Consider the following 17,257-nt stretch of genomic DNA (forward strand, 5'->3'; position numbering starts at 1 on the left):
AGCCAATATCCGCTAACATTAGCCATCAATATGTTACTGGTTACCGGAAACTAAACACACTAAAGATTTTACTGCTGCACGCGTTGTAAGCTGCAGACGTTTATCTGGTATCGATCCTATCCTCTACAAACAGTTAAACACTGGACACAAGCACAGTCAGTGGAAACAGCAGCATCAGCGCGTCTCTATTAGTGGATCAGGTGACTGGACTGGCAGATTGGATATAAAGAAGTGTATGGTAGAAGGCTTGTTTGGTGGCAAACCCTGTGCCACCCTCCCTCCCTATCTCCCTTCATATCCATTTCCTACTCCCAGGCTCAGACATTTAAGAGCCTATTCCACCGTGGAGTTGCTAGCAGCGGTGGGACTTAACAGAGCAGTGAGGGCATGAGGCAGAGCTCCTTACACTGACAGAGTGGGACGGCCAAGATGGAGGACCGGACTCATTTAGGTCAAAGTTCCAGAAATGACAAAAAAAAAACACACGTTCCAATTTCTTCTTTAAAAGTTTCTTATGGCTTTTCGTCCCCAGTGTGAAAACGCCCCGGCATATTCCATTAAAGAAAAAAGTCTACACTTCAATATTGTTGGGTTATGAAATCACGATTTTCCGTTTATACTATTTTCCTCCCTCTCTGGAGGTCTTCTTAAATGGAATCGGAGTCCCCAGTTAAACTCAAACGAGAAACATATAGGAGACTCCTAGGGAAATATGGCAGATCTGACAACAGTAATGTAACATAATACAGGTTATTTTAATGCTTTTGGACAGCTCAATTGCCACCTCTTTCACGCCACCTTATCTGCTCCATGGTACATCCCACTAAAGAAAACAACAGTTTACAACACACTGAGAAACTAAACCTGGAGCTGGTGCATTAACTGTACAATGAGGTGGGGGAGGTGATTTCCACAAAATCATCCAGGATTAAGAATACAACGTTTAATAGATCTAGCATTAAATAAGTGATCATATCTTTGTGGAATCACTTGAGTTTGGGTTGAAGTGTCGCTTAAAATATGGCTTATTTTTTTTTTCTATAAGGCTAAGGACCATTATGCCATTTAGATTTTTTTCCATGGGGGATGTGACTGAGACACAGGGATGAGTATGGGTAAAAGACTGCGGCTATGTACTAAACAGTTCACTATTCACTATGTCGTTCACTAAATTGTACACCATTGTGTGAGTAGTGTTGACTGAGTGTCTGGTGAGAATAACTATTTGTTACTAACCCTTTTGTTATATGAACCCTTTAAACAAAACAAGTGTCCATTCACGACCCCTGATCACTGGATGCTTATATCTAACAGTTGTCACAAGTATTTGAGTCTTATTGTCCAGTAATTCACAAGAAACACAATATTAAGTATGGATAACAGCATAATTAAAATGCATAAATGATTTTTTTGTGCTTTGCTTTAAAATGAATCATCTTGTGAACCGTAAGATGTATCTTTCAACACCCCGTCGGCGGCAAACCCATTCTTATAGAATGCAATTATTCCACAGTACTCTGTCTCTGTCCGTGGTGCTGAAAGTGTATGCTGACAGTGAGCCTTCCATGCTGCTGTTCTTTGTGGCTTTCTTTTTGCCTCATGTGTGAGAGTGCACACACAGGCCAAATGAACCTTGGATTATCTGACTGACTGCGCAATGCATGATGGTAGTACGTTCTTGGTAAGTAACCACTAACTTGTACATCGATTCATTATTTGATATCTAATCACGTGTGCTTGAACAATGTTTACCTCATCTTGTTATCCAGTTGATTTACTTCAGTGATATAATCAAGTAGTGTATGCATAACTTAAATGTCTTTGTTTTAGTGGACTGTCTAAACATTTTCAGAAAATGTTCGAATATTGTATTATGAGAAGGGTGGGCGTAATAAGCTGCGCATTTTTTCTCATAGCTACAATCTCTTTTTGACATTGATGTATTGCTTGGTGGCAGAATACATGCTGTATGCACCTGGGAACGCTTCTTGTTTCCAGGTTTTAATCTCATTTCATTTGAACCAAAATAAAGACAAATCAATGAATCAAAAGAGATTGCAAGACATTTTCTGTGGATTTATATATGGCTGTATTGTTCGCACCTCAATTTGTTACGTAACTGGCCTCATAAGAAGCTTCCACAGGAGACCAATTGTGAATATGGGCCTGGCTTTGTTTGGGTCTCTGTACAACAATCCTGCTTATGTTCAATTTGGCAGGACACTTTGGTCTTCAATCATTGTTCTAAGACTGTCAGAGGCTGCTTTTTTGAAAAAGATGTAATTCAGCCAACAGCTGTGATGCCATGTGTTTTTGTGTGTGCTTGTGTACATCGGTATACCTCAGCATATATCTATATATGTGTGCATCTGTGTGCAAGATTAAGACGGGTTACGCGCGGGTGTGTGTGTGTTGCACTGGCCCAGGTGTTGGTGAGCTGCAACAGATGATCACATCACAGCTCCATGGATTAAACTGAACTTCCAGTCATTAATATGAGGCGTCAGCTCCAAGCCGGCAGCCTCACTCGCTAACTAGTGATGGATTGCATCGCAATGAAGCATTGACTTTCCTCCTCCACAAACACATTAGCAGACTTGTTCCACCAGAGGAGGACGCCTTACCTCTGGATAACCTCTCTCTCTCTCTCTCTCTCTCTCTCTCTGTCTCTCTCTCTCTATGTATTCCTTCATTCCTCGTTTCTTTGAATCTCTCCATTTTCTTTTTCACTCTCTACCCTTACTATTCAGTGCTTCGGGAGGCACCGTGAGCACTGGGACCTGGCAGAGGGAGATCTGTGTGTGTGTGTGTGTGTGTGTGTGTGTGTGTGTGTGTGTGTGTGTTTGTTTGTGTGCGTGTGTGGGATGATTTGCATTCACTGCCACCGGCCACCTCAGCTTCAGAGGCCCTGAAGAGATGGCCCTTTGAGCTGTATTGAATGAGACGGAGTGTATGTGTGTGGTGGTGGTGTGTGTTAGAAAGAAAGAGAGAGAGGGGCGAATGGGAGGTAGGTAAAGAAATGGGTAAAAAGGCCTCACACCTCATAATGGGGAATGAGCAGTGCATTTTAAATGTGTGTGTCCTTGCGCCAACAAGTGAGCGCATGTGTCTTTTTTTGTGTGTAACTAAGTGTGTACAACTGTACATTGACCAAACAAGTGTTTGCCTGTGTGTGTCTGTGTGTGTGTCTGTGTGTGTGTGTGTGTGTGTGTGTGTGTGTGTGTGTGTGTGTGTGTGTGTGTGTGTGTGTCTGTGTGTTTGTGTGTGCATGCATACATGTGCATCTTCAGTTACTTAGCATTGGGGTTAACCAGAGCCATATTTAATCCCTAGACAGCTGAATCATACTTTTGACAGTGTGCCTCACAGGTTGCTTGGCTCTCTACTATATCTACTTTCCTCAAGGTGTCCTACATGACAAGAACACTTCCAGTCTGAGATAAGTAATCCCTCATAAACTAGCAGCATTTATTGATTTTCTATCTCCAAGTGAGTCTAGTGATTATTAACCAACAAAGTAATAAGAATGTCTAATATCAATATCACTGCAATCCAATAGTTTTTTTTTGTTGCAACATTGCACCACCCTGTTTGGATATTCAAGCTTATCTGTATTTCACAGCACAACAACATGGCAGCAGGATAGCTGAGCACGCTTGGATGAAATGGCCGACTCAGCGGCTCAGACTGTGAACTGTATCAATAAACTGGAGGATTAATTATAAAAAGGCAAACACACACACACACACACACACACACACAGAGCTGAGGGCAATTCATGAGCGCTCATTCCAGCTTTACAAACTGGAATCTTGTTTGGATGAATTGTTAGCGTGTGGTGTTGAAGCTAGCTGATAGAGCATCACTACAAAATCTGCTGTACCAGTTGAATGCCGATTAGCAACGAGGGAGCGCTATCACCAGAAATAACAAAACAACCCCTTCAACATACAAATACATATCCGGCTAGCAATGAGGAGAACACAGTAAACATGAAGGTATTTTAAGATGCAATTATGCTTTGTCATAGATTGGTTAAGTGAGCACATTGTTGTGAAACTATCTCCCAAACTACAGAATCGGGTGAAAATTATTCTGGTGGTTCATCACTATGAGTGACCCATTTCACATGCATTTTATATGATTTATTTTCCCATACTTGCTAATATTAAAATAGTGATCAGGGCAGCTTTAAAATCGCAGGGTTCAGCTTTAAGTGTTGGAGCTAATATGTATTTTTTCATCATTTCAACGGGTCTTCTATGTACATTTAAAGCGAAACTAGAAGAAAGAAATCAAGAGGTTTTTTAAGTGTCCGAAACCTATAGGCCAGATAAGAGGGCACCGTTATCCTGTAGTGAACCGATTGGTGGGAGCCTATTTTTTAATGCAATGTTTCATTTATGGGGCATCGTGGCACATCGGACTTCATCAAATCCCATTACATGTACTCCATCAATCCCCCGGTTAAATCATGATGATATTCTAGATTGTGCCGCCGACAGAAGCCAAAAGAACATGGATAGTCAAAGCCCTGAGAGATTATTATTTAAGTACTGTTGTAAAGTCAATTCACTCTCCTGAAGCTTAAACGATCTTTTTTAAATGGACTGTCTGCGGCTAAATCCTATTTCTGCCTCCATTGCTCATCCAAAGCGTAAGGTGGCACATTGGCAGGCTAGGGAGCTGTCACAATTTCAGGTGGCAGACGACAGAGGGGAAGGGCACATGCAGAGGCAAAATGGTGGGAACGTAATGGGAGGAGAGAGAGAGAGAGAGAGAGAGAGAGAGAGAGAAAGGCTGGATGAAAAGAAACCGCAATGCATGAAGAAGAGAGATAATACCAGCTGAATGAGAGGAATAGGAAAAAGAAAGGAGAGGCATGGAGGGAGGACGGGAGAGAGTCGATCAAACCGATGACCCACATGGATGCGACAAAAAAAAAAGCGGAGAAACACACCGCAGAGATTATTAGGATCATGTGATGATGTGCGGCCCACCACACACACACACGTACGCACGCCCACTGAATACTGAGACACAACCCACGCATGCATCTTACAACACACACACACCCTCAAAATCCCTCCCTTTTCTCTCCCATCTCTCCGGCTTACAGGCTATAAATAGCTGGAACTGAGCCCTTGCTAATTCCTTCATTCAGAGTCTAGTGGAGGGGCGGAATGCACGCGGCCTTTGATGCGCGCCCCGACAGGAAGATGCAGGAAGAGGTGAATGGATAGTTGCCAGGACGACCCCTCCACCCTCCACCCCACTTCCCCCCTTTCTTGTCTTTCCTTGGTTATCATCCTCTTTTCATTTCAGTCTCTCTCTCTCTCCCTCGCTAACTAACTACACTGCTGCACCTCTGTCTCCTTCAGCGGCTAACTGAAGGCTTCAGTATGTGATCAATATCATAATCAGGCAGTCTGCTCCGCCTGGGTCGTTATGAGGCGGCTGTGTTCGCAATAAGTAAAGACACTTAAAGAGAAATATGCAAATCAGTTCTCTAGTTATAGGCATTATTGATATCGGCTGGGATGATTTTGACACATCATCAGACAGAAGCACTTTAAGGTAACGCTGAAATATTTCATTTTCATTTCATTTAACTTTTATTTATCCTCGAGAGACCAATTGAGGGGTGACCCTCATGTTCAATGACGTCGAGTTTAAAATAAATTCAAAACAACAATACATACAAAATATTCAATGCAAATACATCAAATACACAACAAGTGAAGAGAAGAGAAAAAAAAAACCAATTGAAACATTTACAAAGTGGTGAAGAGTGGCAGCAATTAAAAGGAATAAAGTACAATATAGTCTAATTAAAACAGTTACAAGTAGAGTTTGGCAGATCCAGGATAGTCTGTTTAAATTGGCCAAAGGATATGAATGTATTTAGTTTAATTTTTAGCTGTAAGTTGTTCCAGGAGTCGGGGGCACTGAAGCTAAAAGCTGTCTTTCCCAGCTCAGACCGGGCTTGTGGGACATAAAGCATAAGCATGTCAGTGGAGCGGGTTTGATAAAGCCCATCTGAAATGTGCAGCATTTCTGTTAAATAACGAGGAAGCTTCCCAGTCAAGGCTTTGTAAATAAAAATGTGCCAATGTGCGTCACGTCTCTCTTTAAGGGAGGACCACCCAACCTTTTCATATAAGAGACAATGGTGTGTGTCATAAGCATCTCCTGTGATGAATCTTAAAGCAGAGTGAAAAACAGAGTCTAGGAGTTTAAGTCATGAATGTGATGCATGCCGGTAGACCACATCACCGTAATCAAGGACAGACATGAAAACTGCCTCAATAATCCTTTTCCTACTAAATAAAGGGAAGGTGGTTTTATTCCTATAAAAATAGCCAATTTTTTGTCGTAGTCGACAAACAAGATTATTTATATGAAAATGAAAAGTGAGTTTATCATCTAACCAGACGCCGAGATATTTATACTCTGTGACTCTTTCAATTAAAAATCCATTCTTTGTAAACATATTAAAATCATTAAAATGTGTAGTTTTTGCTCTGGAGAAACACATATATTTGGTTTTGTCTGTATTAAGAACAAGCCTGAGGTCCACTAGACCAGGGGTGGCCAACCAGTCAGAGACAAAGAGCCACATTTTTTACTGTGTTACTGCAAAGAGCCACATCGTACACACGGGTACACACAGTGGCAAAGGTGGGCCACAGAGTTAGAGTGGGGTGGCCATCGCACACCTGAATTAATAGCATGTGATATGCTGTACAACCAATTCAAAGATGATTTATAATCCCAAATGCCCAAATCATGTTAGTATCCATTGTAATGTTTGTCAGAAAACTAAACCCCTGAAGGGGGGTCTGGGGGCATCCCCCCCAGAAGATTTTTTTGTGTTTTTAACATGTAATCTAAGCATTCTGGTGCATTCTCGCGAAGATAATAAAGGAAAAAGTCAATATTTATTTCAGCTCAGATGAATAGTAAAATTAGCAAGACAACATAACTTGCTAGCAGCCAGATGCCTAACAACTGGACAGAGGGACGGATGACCACTAGCTTTTGACCAAATAGCTTGCTAAAAAAATAAACCTTTATTTATGAAAGTCTGCCCTTGCTAAGAACATGTTACACTTGCTAACTACAAACTTTAATTTTTTTATTCAGATTTCAAAAATCTGCGGGGACACGTGCCTATACACGTGCATGGGTGGCACGCATGTCACAAGCACACTTATGCTGTTTTCAAGACCTTTGCTGACCAGAGACCAGTTCTAGTGGCCACAGTCCTACCATTAATTTAGTAATTGAAAATTGCAAACTGATCTCATATCAGTGGATTGGAGTGTTTGTGTGATGAACTTGGCAACTACCTATCAAAAAAAGTTAAGAAAGAAAAAATAATACATATCATCTCTGAACTAGGATACATATCAGGAAAAAAATGTAATAAAAAAAATAAAATGAAAATAAAAAAAAACATTTGAACTGGGGGGGGGGGCACTGGAGTGGCCAGTAAGATTTCAGGGGGGGGGGCTTTTTTATTTTCGCGGGGAGCTTGCACATGCATGCACCAGCATTATTTATTAATAAAAAAAAAATAAATAAATAAAAAAAAAAGGGGCCCCACACTAGGACTTGAAACGGGCCCCCAGATCGTTAAGGCCGCCCCTGTGATAATGACAGGACTGGACTAAAGACGACAGGGCAGTCATTTTCAACAATGAACATTGTGTGCACTGCCTCACACACAAACTCTCAGTTCAACCAAGTCCACAAACAAAAATGTAACAATTTAAAATAGCGTTTTTCTCTTACTATGCATGTTGCTTTGTGGGACTTACTTTTAGCATGGAGAGAGCTGAAGTGGCGCTGAAGATTTGAAGCCTTGAAATGCGCAAATGACACCTGGCATATAAGGCAGAATGGCTTGGCATAACGTTCAACAAAAAATATGAACTCTCCCACTCTGTTTCGGAGCGAACTTGACACAAATAGTTTACTCACGGAAAACCTCCCTCCAAGCTGAGCGGGCAGTTTTATGTTGCGTCCGCACCAAACGTTTGCGAACGTTATGTTGCGTCCTCAATTAAACATTTGCGAACAGGCATACACATAGGGCCTACACATTAATAAAATAAAACATGAAATAATAGACAACATGTAAAACGAACGTAAGAGCCGCATGAAACGTTTGCGAACATGCACACACATAGGCCCACACAAAAAAAAAAGTATAAAAAAAAATATTATCACATAATTTGATATGAACTGAAGAGCCGCACGAAGCTGGGCAAAGAGCCGCATGCGGCTCGCGAGCCGCGGGTTGGCCACCCCTGCACTAGACAGTCCTGCAGGGTGTTAAAAGAGCTTTGTAGGTTCTCAATAGATTGGTGCACCGAATCGGAAATGCAATACAGTACTGTGTCGTCAGCGTATAGATGGGCGTATAGATGGGCGTGACTTGAAATATGGTCAAGTATACAAGATTGTTACAAGAACAATCCAAGCCCAAGCCTAAAAGGAGAATCAAGTATGAATCTAAACGTGAATAATGCAGTTCACTGGCTTCAAAAGTTGAAGGATCAGAAACACAATCCAGGCATGAAGTGATTTCACTGAGGTACATTGACAATCGAATTTAGCGGCCCGTAACTAGGCACGGCAGGCCTGTCAAGCTTTGGATCTTTCTACAAGCCAAAGCGGTGTGCGAGCGGGCTGTAGGTAAGAGCAGCACCCTGCATTTAAATGACAAAGTCTGGAGGGTGTTGTGTTTATTTTTCTCAACACCTCATACTCACATTTCACTAAATAGCTTGAGTGTCTTGTTGAAGCTGTGTATCTGTTTTATATGTTGACAGTGATGTCAACACGAGTTAATACATTTTGGGACTTCACTTTGCTATTCAGATGTTCTGTTGTGTTTTAGTCAAATAAAGTCCAAGAGCAATACTCCAGTGTGGGTTAGGGTTAAGATAAGGACATCACCAGTGGTGCTGTTCAGAATTATTAAGCAGTATAGGCAGAACATTTGATACTACAATACACTGTGCTCGCAACAGATTAAATTCCCGACCACCTCAAATGACCTAAGAAATATACTTAATCAATTGAAATCTTTATCCAGACTCAGATTTCAAAACTTTTAAGACCATAACCACTACATCCCATTAAGAGGCATTTCCAGGATTATCTGCTCTCAAATCCAAACACATCCTGCAAGATTATAAAAATAAAATCCATCACACACTCCACAATATTGAGACCATCTTTCCTTGACGGAGCTCTTTCCCACCTACCGACACGCTCTCCGCCTTATATGGGTTCACCCCCAAACTCTCCTCTTGGTCTGCACAGTTACGATTGGTCTTGTAATACACGTTGGCCTCAGTAGTCGTGGACACATTCCTAATAACCTTTCCTCCATTTCAACAGTCCATCAAACCCAGCGGCTACAGCAGCTTAGAAGTCAGCAATTTAAGAATCCGCTCGTCTCCCTACCCTCAGCTCCCATCTTATATTGGATATTGTATGTCTCTGTATTCCGAGATGTGATGTTTCCGTCAAATATCTTTGCAAATATTAAAGAGGGACTGTTTGTCCTGGGGGTCCCGACTTGGCATCTTCTCGGCATGTTGAACTCTTTCTGTGTTTAAGTAGAACTCTACATTTTTTTTTTTTTTTTTTGGGGTATCTAAAAAGTCATTCAAAATCAATACCATGGAGTACATTGGCTGTTTTCGGCCTTCTAAGATTCTAAGATGTATTTGCCACTTATCCAAAATGCTTCCTCAGCTCCCTCAGGGGTGTACATAAATCAGATTAACCCTGGTTTAACAACAAGTCAGTTACATGTCATCCACTGTGGTTCAAGCCTGCCCTTTACCAGAAAAATGACCCCTTCTTTCCAATATTGATTCATAAGTCCTTTTGTTTCTTTTCCCCCATTCATTGTAAATCCACCTGCAGAAACAATCCAACCCACACACACACCCACCCACCCACCCAACCACCCACCAGTTGATTGCCCTAAAGGATAGGATTACTAATCTTCCAATGCACAAAAAATGTCTTGATGTTTGTATAGGTCAGAGTTTACAGCAACTGTGGCTGCCAGCAGAATGCATAGGACTATGAAATCACTTTAAAGCAAGTAACAACCCTGGCTTATTTGATTCTGTCTTTAAGTCAAGACACATCCGCAGACCAAGCAGGCCAGCTGCTGTCTGCTCCACAGCGCCTCTGGATGGTAAAAAAGCAAAGATGGATCCTGTCAGATTTGGTTTGTAAGGGTTGGACCGCAGGCTTGGTAGAGGCCGTCGTTTCTGACCTGCCTCTTCTACAAAAATGACAAGTACTTAGAGATGCTTAGCTTCAAATATGACAGTGCTTCTCACTCTGTCGTTGTCTATGTGTCCCCTCTTTCAGCTCCTATATAAGCTAACATCCAAGACAGACTTAAATAGAATGTGTTTGAGGCAGAGTGAGAGTCCCTTGGGAGCTATATGCACCCATATTCTATGTAACATCATTTTTCTCATTCTAGTGGAAGTATATTCTGACTGCAAAAAGATGGCAATCTATTATCCCCCAATATTAGTTCTTTAGAGTTTATCAGCTGGAAGGAGTACACATGAAGACAGCGATGGCACAAAATAATCATAGTGTTTTTTGCTGCCATCAGAAGCAATACATATCATATTTCCACTGCTGTCTTTTGTGCACGCACCACTGTCTCTCCCTTTCCATTATTTATCTGTTTGTTTTTATTCTCTGTTATTTATTCATTCATCTCGAGCCCCTTTCGGCGATGTCTGATGTCGCGGCGCGAGCCTTCGCCCGCCGCATGCCTCATTGTGTTAGTATCGAACCCTTCTTGATGAATCTCCTCGGAAAATTGAAGTATTGCAAAACAGGGAGATTGTGGGAGTTTTGAGTTTGATGCATGGAGATAGCTGAAGTATCGGATGGAATTATTCATAAAGCCCCTTGCTTTTGCCCGGCAGCACGGCCCAAGATGTACGCCGCTGACAACGCTTAGGTTAGCGGTTCAAATCCCACAGGGTAATCTGGCAAAACCGATGCATAGCCTCCTCCAACATGACTAATTCAATAGGAGTAGCTGCTTCAGGCATTTTGTAACCGCTTACCAGGGTTAAACCCAAGCCTACCGACATTAAAGTTCTACCAAGTGTGCTGTAATCTCAGCTTGATGAAGATCTGTGCTTTCTTTTAAGGGTCAACTCTTCATCTAGGAATCATTGATCTTAGAAAGGATTTCTACCAGGGTCATAAGCAGGATGTGAGCATGTCATGAGTAAATCAAGCCGGGATCTCCATTGTGTGTCCACACCAGCTGCATTTTAGTCGCACATTCAGATGCCTCTGAGATTTTTCTGTGACTGCCGTTTCTTGTGAAGTTGACCTATGGATAAATGTCATCCAAAAAGCTTGTCTTGGGTTGTGGGAAATGCATATTGATACTGCGTGTCGGTTGGTCAAAGGGTAAGTGAAGGGCAACAGCTCCAAGTGAATAGGAAAGTGTCACATCGATGGGTGAGAAGTGGAAGAGCAATACTAAAACTGCAATTTTATCCCTTCAGGAAATTTCTGTTTCCCCCGTGTGAGAAAATAACCGCGAAAAAGATGGAACTCTCAGGGATATTACATAGAAGATTGGAGAGAAAGGGTTCAGGATTTGGTGGGGAAACGATGCAGTAGTAAAAAGCCTGCAGCATTTTCTGAGCTGAGGCAGCAGTATTGGAGAGGAGAAGCGGAAGGAAGGGTGTTGAGCTGCGAGGAGCGAAGTCAGGTGATGGATGTGCTGTAAGGCAGACTAAAATCACATCCTACACCCACCAATGTGCACATGTAGACAGGTGGAGACACATACAGTATATGAATGCAAAAGGGACAAACGCATTGGTATTAATGGCATCAGTCGACTGTTGATAAAGTAGTAAAATGCCACATTGAGGTGGTTTGAAATCGAGTAGGGAAGGGTCACAGTTAGTAATGTAAAGAGTTGAAGCTGGAGCTATAGCAGGAGCGGTTACGTAATACTACATAGCCAGTAAAGATAGACGGGGTAGGCTTCACCAGGTGTTTGGACAAGCCTTCTTCACAAACTTTTACCAACCTGTTTATGCCATCACCAAAGCAATGGTTTCTCTATAACTTGGACGCCCCCCCCCCCCTGCCCCCCACCCCACTGCCTGACTGCCCAAAGCGCTACTATATGACATGACATCCTATATTTTCTGTAAACATTCACAGTGATTTCCCATTCTGTTGCTGTGGAGTCCAGATACACTGAATTATCCGTCAGGAGGTCTGGCTGTGTGTTAACGGCATGCGGTTTTGTCTGTGTGCCTGAGGCAGCTGTACTAGCAGCAGTATAGAGGCCAGTCCTTCCCTCCCTCCCCCTCTCCGTCCATCGATCCACCGTGACTCTGCAGGAGCCAGATGAAAACCTCTCGCTTTGATTTATGGGATGTCATTTCCATGGGAACCCAATGGAGACCACCCCCCCCCACCCCTACCTCTTCTTGCATTTGGTTGAGGGAGCACTGATCCGGAGGGGCACAAGCCATTTCCCCTAAGTCCTAATTCCTAATGGTCTATTCTATTCTACCACCACAGGGACAAGGGAACAAGCTGGGTTAGTGTAAACATTGTACATTATAGTGGTCTTCCAATGGCCATCAACTTCTTCTTAAATAATTACTAGTGAGGTAAAGCTAGGACCAACCTTTATTGAATTTAGTTGGTGATAAAGAAAAAATGTGTATGCAGAACTTGTTACAGGTGGAATGGTCACAGAGTGTATTTGCATATAGTTTAGTTTCTGGCGTTTTTTTTATAATATAATATATGAAAACGATTCATTAAGTGTGTTGAACATAATGTTAAAACTAAAGAATAATGACAAAAAATAATCATCCCATGCTCTAAAATATTCATACACTAGAAGTGATCAAATCTAAAAGCACTTAAATGCTCATTTGAATAATAGATTAAGCTTCTCTTAATCACATAGTGACAAGAGTCATTTTGTGTTTTAGCACTAAGAGATGATTAATGTAGCTTCTGTTCTTTGATTGTGCCTAAAGTATTACAAATCCAGAAAACATATTTATTTATGAGTGCCATGATGGAACTAATGCAAAAAACGACAACACACGGCTAGCTTAGCAATTTACTAAGTGCTTAAAGTTTAAGTATTAATTAAGGAGCCGTGAGTAACCGCCAACTGTTAGCGTATTTGTTGTCTCTATGAACAAAAGCACACAGGTTCAAGGCAGTGTCCTACTTTTCTTCCTTTTAGCATTAATATGTCATTCTGAAGGCTTAATGCACTTCAAATTAGATGAGGTTTTTAAGGAGTCTGTCCAAAGGGTGCCCTCACAAAATTAAGGGTATGCGTGAAAATGTCTTAGGAAACTTTGAGAGATGTGGCATTTGCGTTTTAGTAAGAAGAAGAATAGCAGTGGAAACATCAGGGCGACAGCAGATGGGAGGGGAGTGAGTGTAGAAGTGTGTCACTTTGAGAGAATATTCAACTTTGTTTTGTGCCAGAGACTTGAGTCTACAGTCCCTCTGGAAAGAGTGTTGTTGTGGATCTTTGATCTGCTATACCCAAAGAAGCTTTCTCCTCTTCTCACTACTCTAGTATAGTCTCCACTCCTCTCCGTCTATCCTCTCTCTTTGCTTTCCCTGCTTCCTCTGCTCCCTTCTTTTTCCCCAGCAACAAAGACGCGCGCAGACACACACACACACACACACACACACACACACACACACACACACACACACACACACACACACACACACACACACACACACACACACACACGTAAGAGACTTAAAATCAATGTGGGAGGAGAATCAGAGGAAAAGGAGTTGCAGAGAGAAAGTCAACCCTGGGGCTGTTGCAGTAGTGCTGAGGCTAGCAGTGTGTCACGCCTGACTTGACCGCCACGGATATACCGGCAATGATGAAGAGTGATTAAACCAGTTCACAATGCCTCAACATGTTTTCTTTTTCCTCATATTAGCCAAAGACATATTCATTCTAATTTGACATATTTGCAGCATTATTCAGTTAATTTCTTAATGGATCATCACGCACCACGCGCTCACTGATACAGTGAAGTATTACGCTGACAATGTTGGGTCTAATGCGGATGTCTCATGTTGATGGATGAAGGTCACCATCGGGAGGTATTTTATATCTTTGTGACATTTCCCAGGAAATGCATTGTACACCTTTGGGACAGTGAGTAAGCCAGTGGGTGTGCATGTGTGTGTGTGTGTGAGGAAATATATACAGTACTGTATATGTGTATGTGTTATGGCACTTGTACTTGCACCAAGTCGTACATCTCAGAAAAAACAGGGAGAGGGAAAAAAATAAATTCCAACACTAGCTGTGTGACAGTGTGAAATGAGTCAGGACCTGATGTATGGTGTTCTATATGTGCCCGAGGAGCTATAAGTGGTGATGGCGTGCTGTGGACGTCTGGGGCTGCAGTGGAGAGGGTGGAGAAGAGAGGTGGAAGGAAGGGTGTTGAGCTGTGAAAGGGCTAAAAAATGAAGTAAAAAAAGGCCAGTCAAGTTATGGAAGTGCTGAAAAGGAGGCCGAAAATGTGTTAAGAGTAAAAAAAAAAACTGTTTGGCGGTGGAAATAAAGTGTCCCACCATGATATTGACATACACACCAGTGTGGACAGCAGCAAGAGACACAGACATGAATACAAAACATAAAGGCACACACACACACACTCACACACAGAAACACACACTGATATTAGTATTGCTTCTTTTCTAGATGAGTTGGATGCTTAAACTGGCATTTGTGAGTATGTGCAAATGCCAATAACATTTTATCAAAAGCATGTTCCTTGTAAAAGTTTGTTGATGGAGGTCATGTTAAAATGAAAAAGAAAAAAGCGTATCCTGCATGTGTAGCCCACCAAACATGATTCTGACAGCCCTTTTCTCTGTAAAAGAAGCTGGCTTGGTTCAGCTTATGTTAGAGATGTAAAAGAAAAATGGGAAACACGTCTTTCAATACCCTAGGCAAAGAGAGAGAGAGAAAGGGGCAATGGAAAAAACCTCTACTCTTTATATCCCGAACAAAATGGATGTATTTCTCTTTCCTTGCTTGCGCTCCTAATAGTGTTCAGGCGGACAAAAACGTCCGCAGTATGATCCGAGTCGAGAGAAAAAGGGTTCTGGACAGCGAAAAAAAAAGAGGAAAAAGTAAGAAAAGTAAAATGTCACCTAAACCTTTTCTCATAAAAACACCCGAAAGCTTCAGTCCTGGCCTTTGTTCTTTTTGCTTTATCACACCTTGAATGGGATGTACTGCTACACCAGATGAGTGGTAATTGAAAAAAAAAAATGATTTGAACCTCCATGGAATATTCTGCGTATTGTTTCCTTCTTTAGGGAAGGACACACGATGCTGAAATTCATAATCACCATCTTAAAAAAAAAAGAGGCACGTGTAATATTTTGAGTGTGAAAAGTTGTGTGTGTGAACCTGGAAAAAAAGAACGGATATATATTCACAAGAGTTTCCACATGAAAGTGAACTTCCCCTGGGGGTCTTCTTCTCCTTTTATGTGCTCCTTATTGACCCTCCGCTAAACCCCTCCCTTGAACAGCGGTTGCACAGTCATGGCTTAGCAACCGTAGCTAGGAACGGCGAGCCTCTCAAGTCTTTGATTTCACCGTATGTTGAAACGGTGTGCATGAGGCCGTTGTAAGAGCCGTACTCAAAAGGTGTGGATGGTGCTTTCTTTTCTTTTTCATCCCTCTGCATAAAACCGTGTAAGACCCCTTGAAAAAACGTAGTCCCTTCCCACTAACCAAGAAGTTCTGCCTAGAAATCTGGCTAGAATTGAAAAGTCAAGTCTGCTTCACCTGCCTCTGTCTGAAAAAAAGGACCAATTGCATAATAACTGCAACTGTCATCCTCGACTGGATTCTATACTATGCGAGTCCAAAGAGCTTGACAGGCATAGCAACAGTAACTAGAGAGGCGGGGCTTTGCAAACTGCCAATTATCTTTCTTCTGTGTCATCCCATTAAAGGTAGAGTCAGCGATTCCTGTTGACAAAATCACTTTTTGTTAAAATCAGTGAATATCTCTACACGTTCCGCTACCTGTCCATACTGTGTGTATGATGGAAAGAAAACTGGAATAAATACACAGCCTAGGCTATGGAAAATGGAATGTAAACAATAGGCATGTAAAAAAAAAGGGGGGCCCACCGCAGCTAGCAACATGCCCGTTTACAGAGCCCAGGCTGTGTATTAACACTGAATTTATTTTCTGCGCAAACACAATACGGACAGGTGGCGGATCTCAAAGAGATATTCACAGATTTTGACATAAAGTAAAATTGACATACAGTAAAGTGATTTTGACAACAAGCGTTCTCCAGAATCACTGACTCCACCTTTAAATCCCCTGGTCCCCCACCCACCTCCAACCCCTTCTGTAAAACAGTCTACTCACCGTCCTCCGTGGGCACATAGACGTTGAGGTAGAGGCAGTCCTCGCTCTGGTTCTGGATGTAGCCCGCTGCTACGTCCAGGTTGTCCGTGAACCACACAGGCAGCATAATCTCCGGCAGCACTCCGTGGACGTTCTGCGGGCACACTGGGGCAAACTGTGTGGCGTTGCGGATCTCCTGCCAGGACCCCGGGGCCTCTGGCGGCTGAAATCGGCGATCCCCGATGGGAGCGGTGGCGTAGGGAACACCCAGGTACTGCTCCACCGGGCCCAGGATCTCATTGTTCAGATCCTTCTTGATGCCTCGGAGCTTGCCGTAGTTGGTGGTGACTATGGGGTGTTTGGAAGGGTCCATCTTCTGGCTGGAGGCCAAGCTGAAGAGCAGGATCAGGCCTAGCACAGCCATTAAGCACCAGTCCGACATCAGACTAAGGGGGCGTGTCCTAGACGACAAGCCCAAAGGTCTTTGTTTACTTGGAGCAGGCGGAAGGGGGTTCATGACTGAATTCATAGTGTACAGCCACCTGCTTCTAGTCTGTTTCAGACAAACTTTCTCTTTATGGGAGAATGTGGATTGGAGAAGGTAGCGCTAAGCCGTGGATTAACAACAACAAAAAGCTGGCAGGCCCCGATAGGAGCTTTTCTTTATCAAGACCAGGAGCGTGGAGTGAAGGTGAGATGGAGGGCAAAGCATTTGTCGGGGGGGAAGAAGGGGCCTCAGGGTGCTGGAGGAGGAGGAGGTGGTGGGACCTC

At 42.6% G+C, this 17,257-nt stretch overlaps 1 protein-coding gene across 3 annotated transcripts in view; it reads right to left on the reverse strand.

Moving 5' to 3' along the window:
- Positions 1–17,033, reverse strand: part of nlgn2a (neuroligin 2a) — a gene marked incomplete at both ends in the record, with an annotated part of 119,230 nt that extends 102,197 nt beyond the window's left edge. The window contains one exon of one of the 3 annotated variants that reach the window (XM_080052300.1): positions 16,508–17,033. In XM_080052300.1, the coding sequence (XP_079908426.1) occupies positions 16,508–17,015 (508 nt within the window). Of the gene's footprint in view, positions 1–16,448 lie in introns of all 3 variants that reach the window. The other 2 variants (XM_080052299.1, XM_080052301.1) reach the window with 2 other exon arrangements.
- Positions 17,034–17,257: the final 224 nt, after the last annotated feature.

This window comes from Ammodytes marinus (genome assembly GCF_949987685.1).
Source record: "Ammodytes marinus genome assembly, chromosome: 23".
Classification (NCBI taxonomy): Eukaryota; Metazoa; Chordata; class Actinopteri; order Uranoscopiformes; family Ammodytidae; genus Ammodytes; species Ammodytes marinus.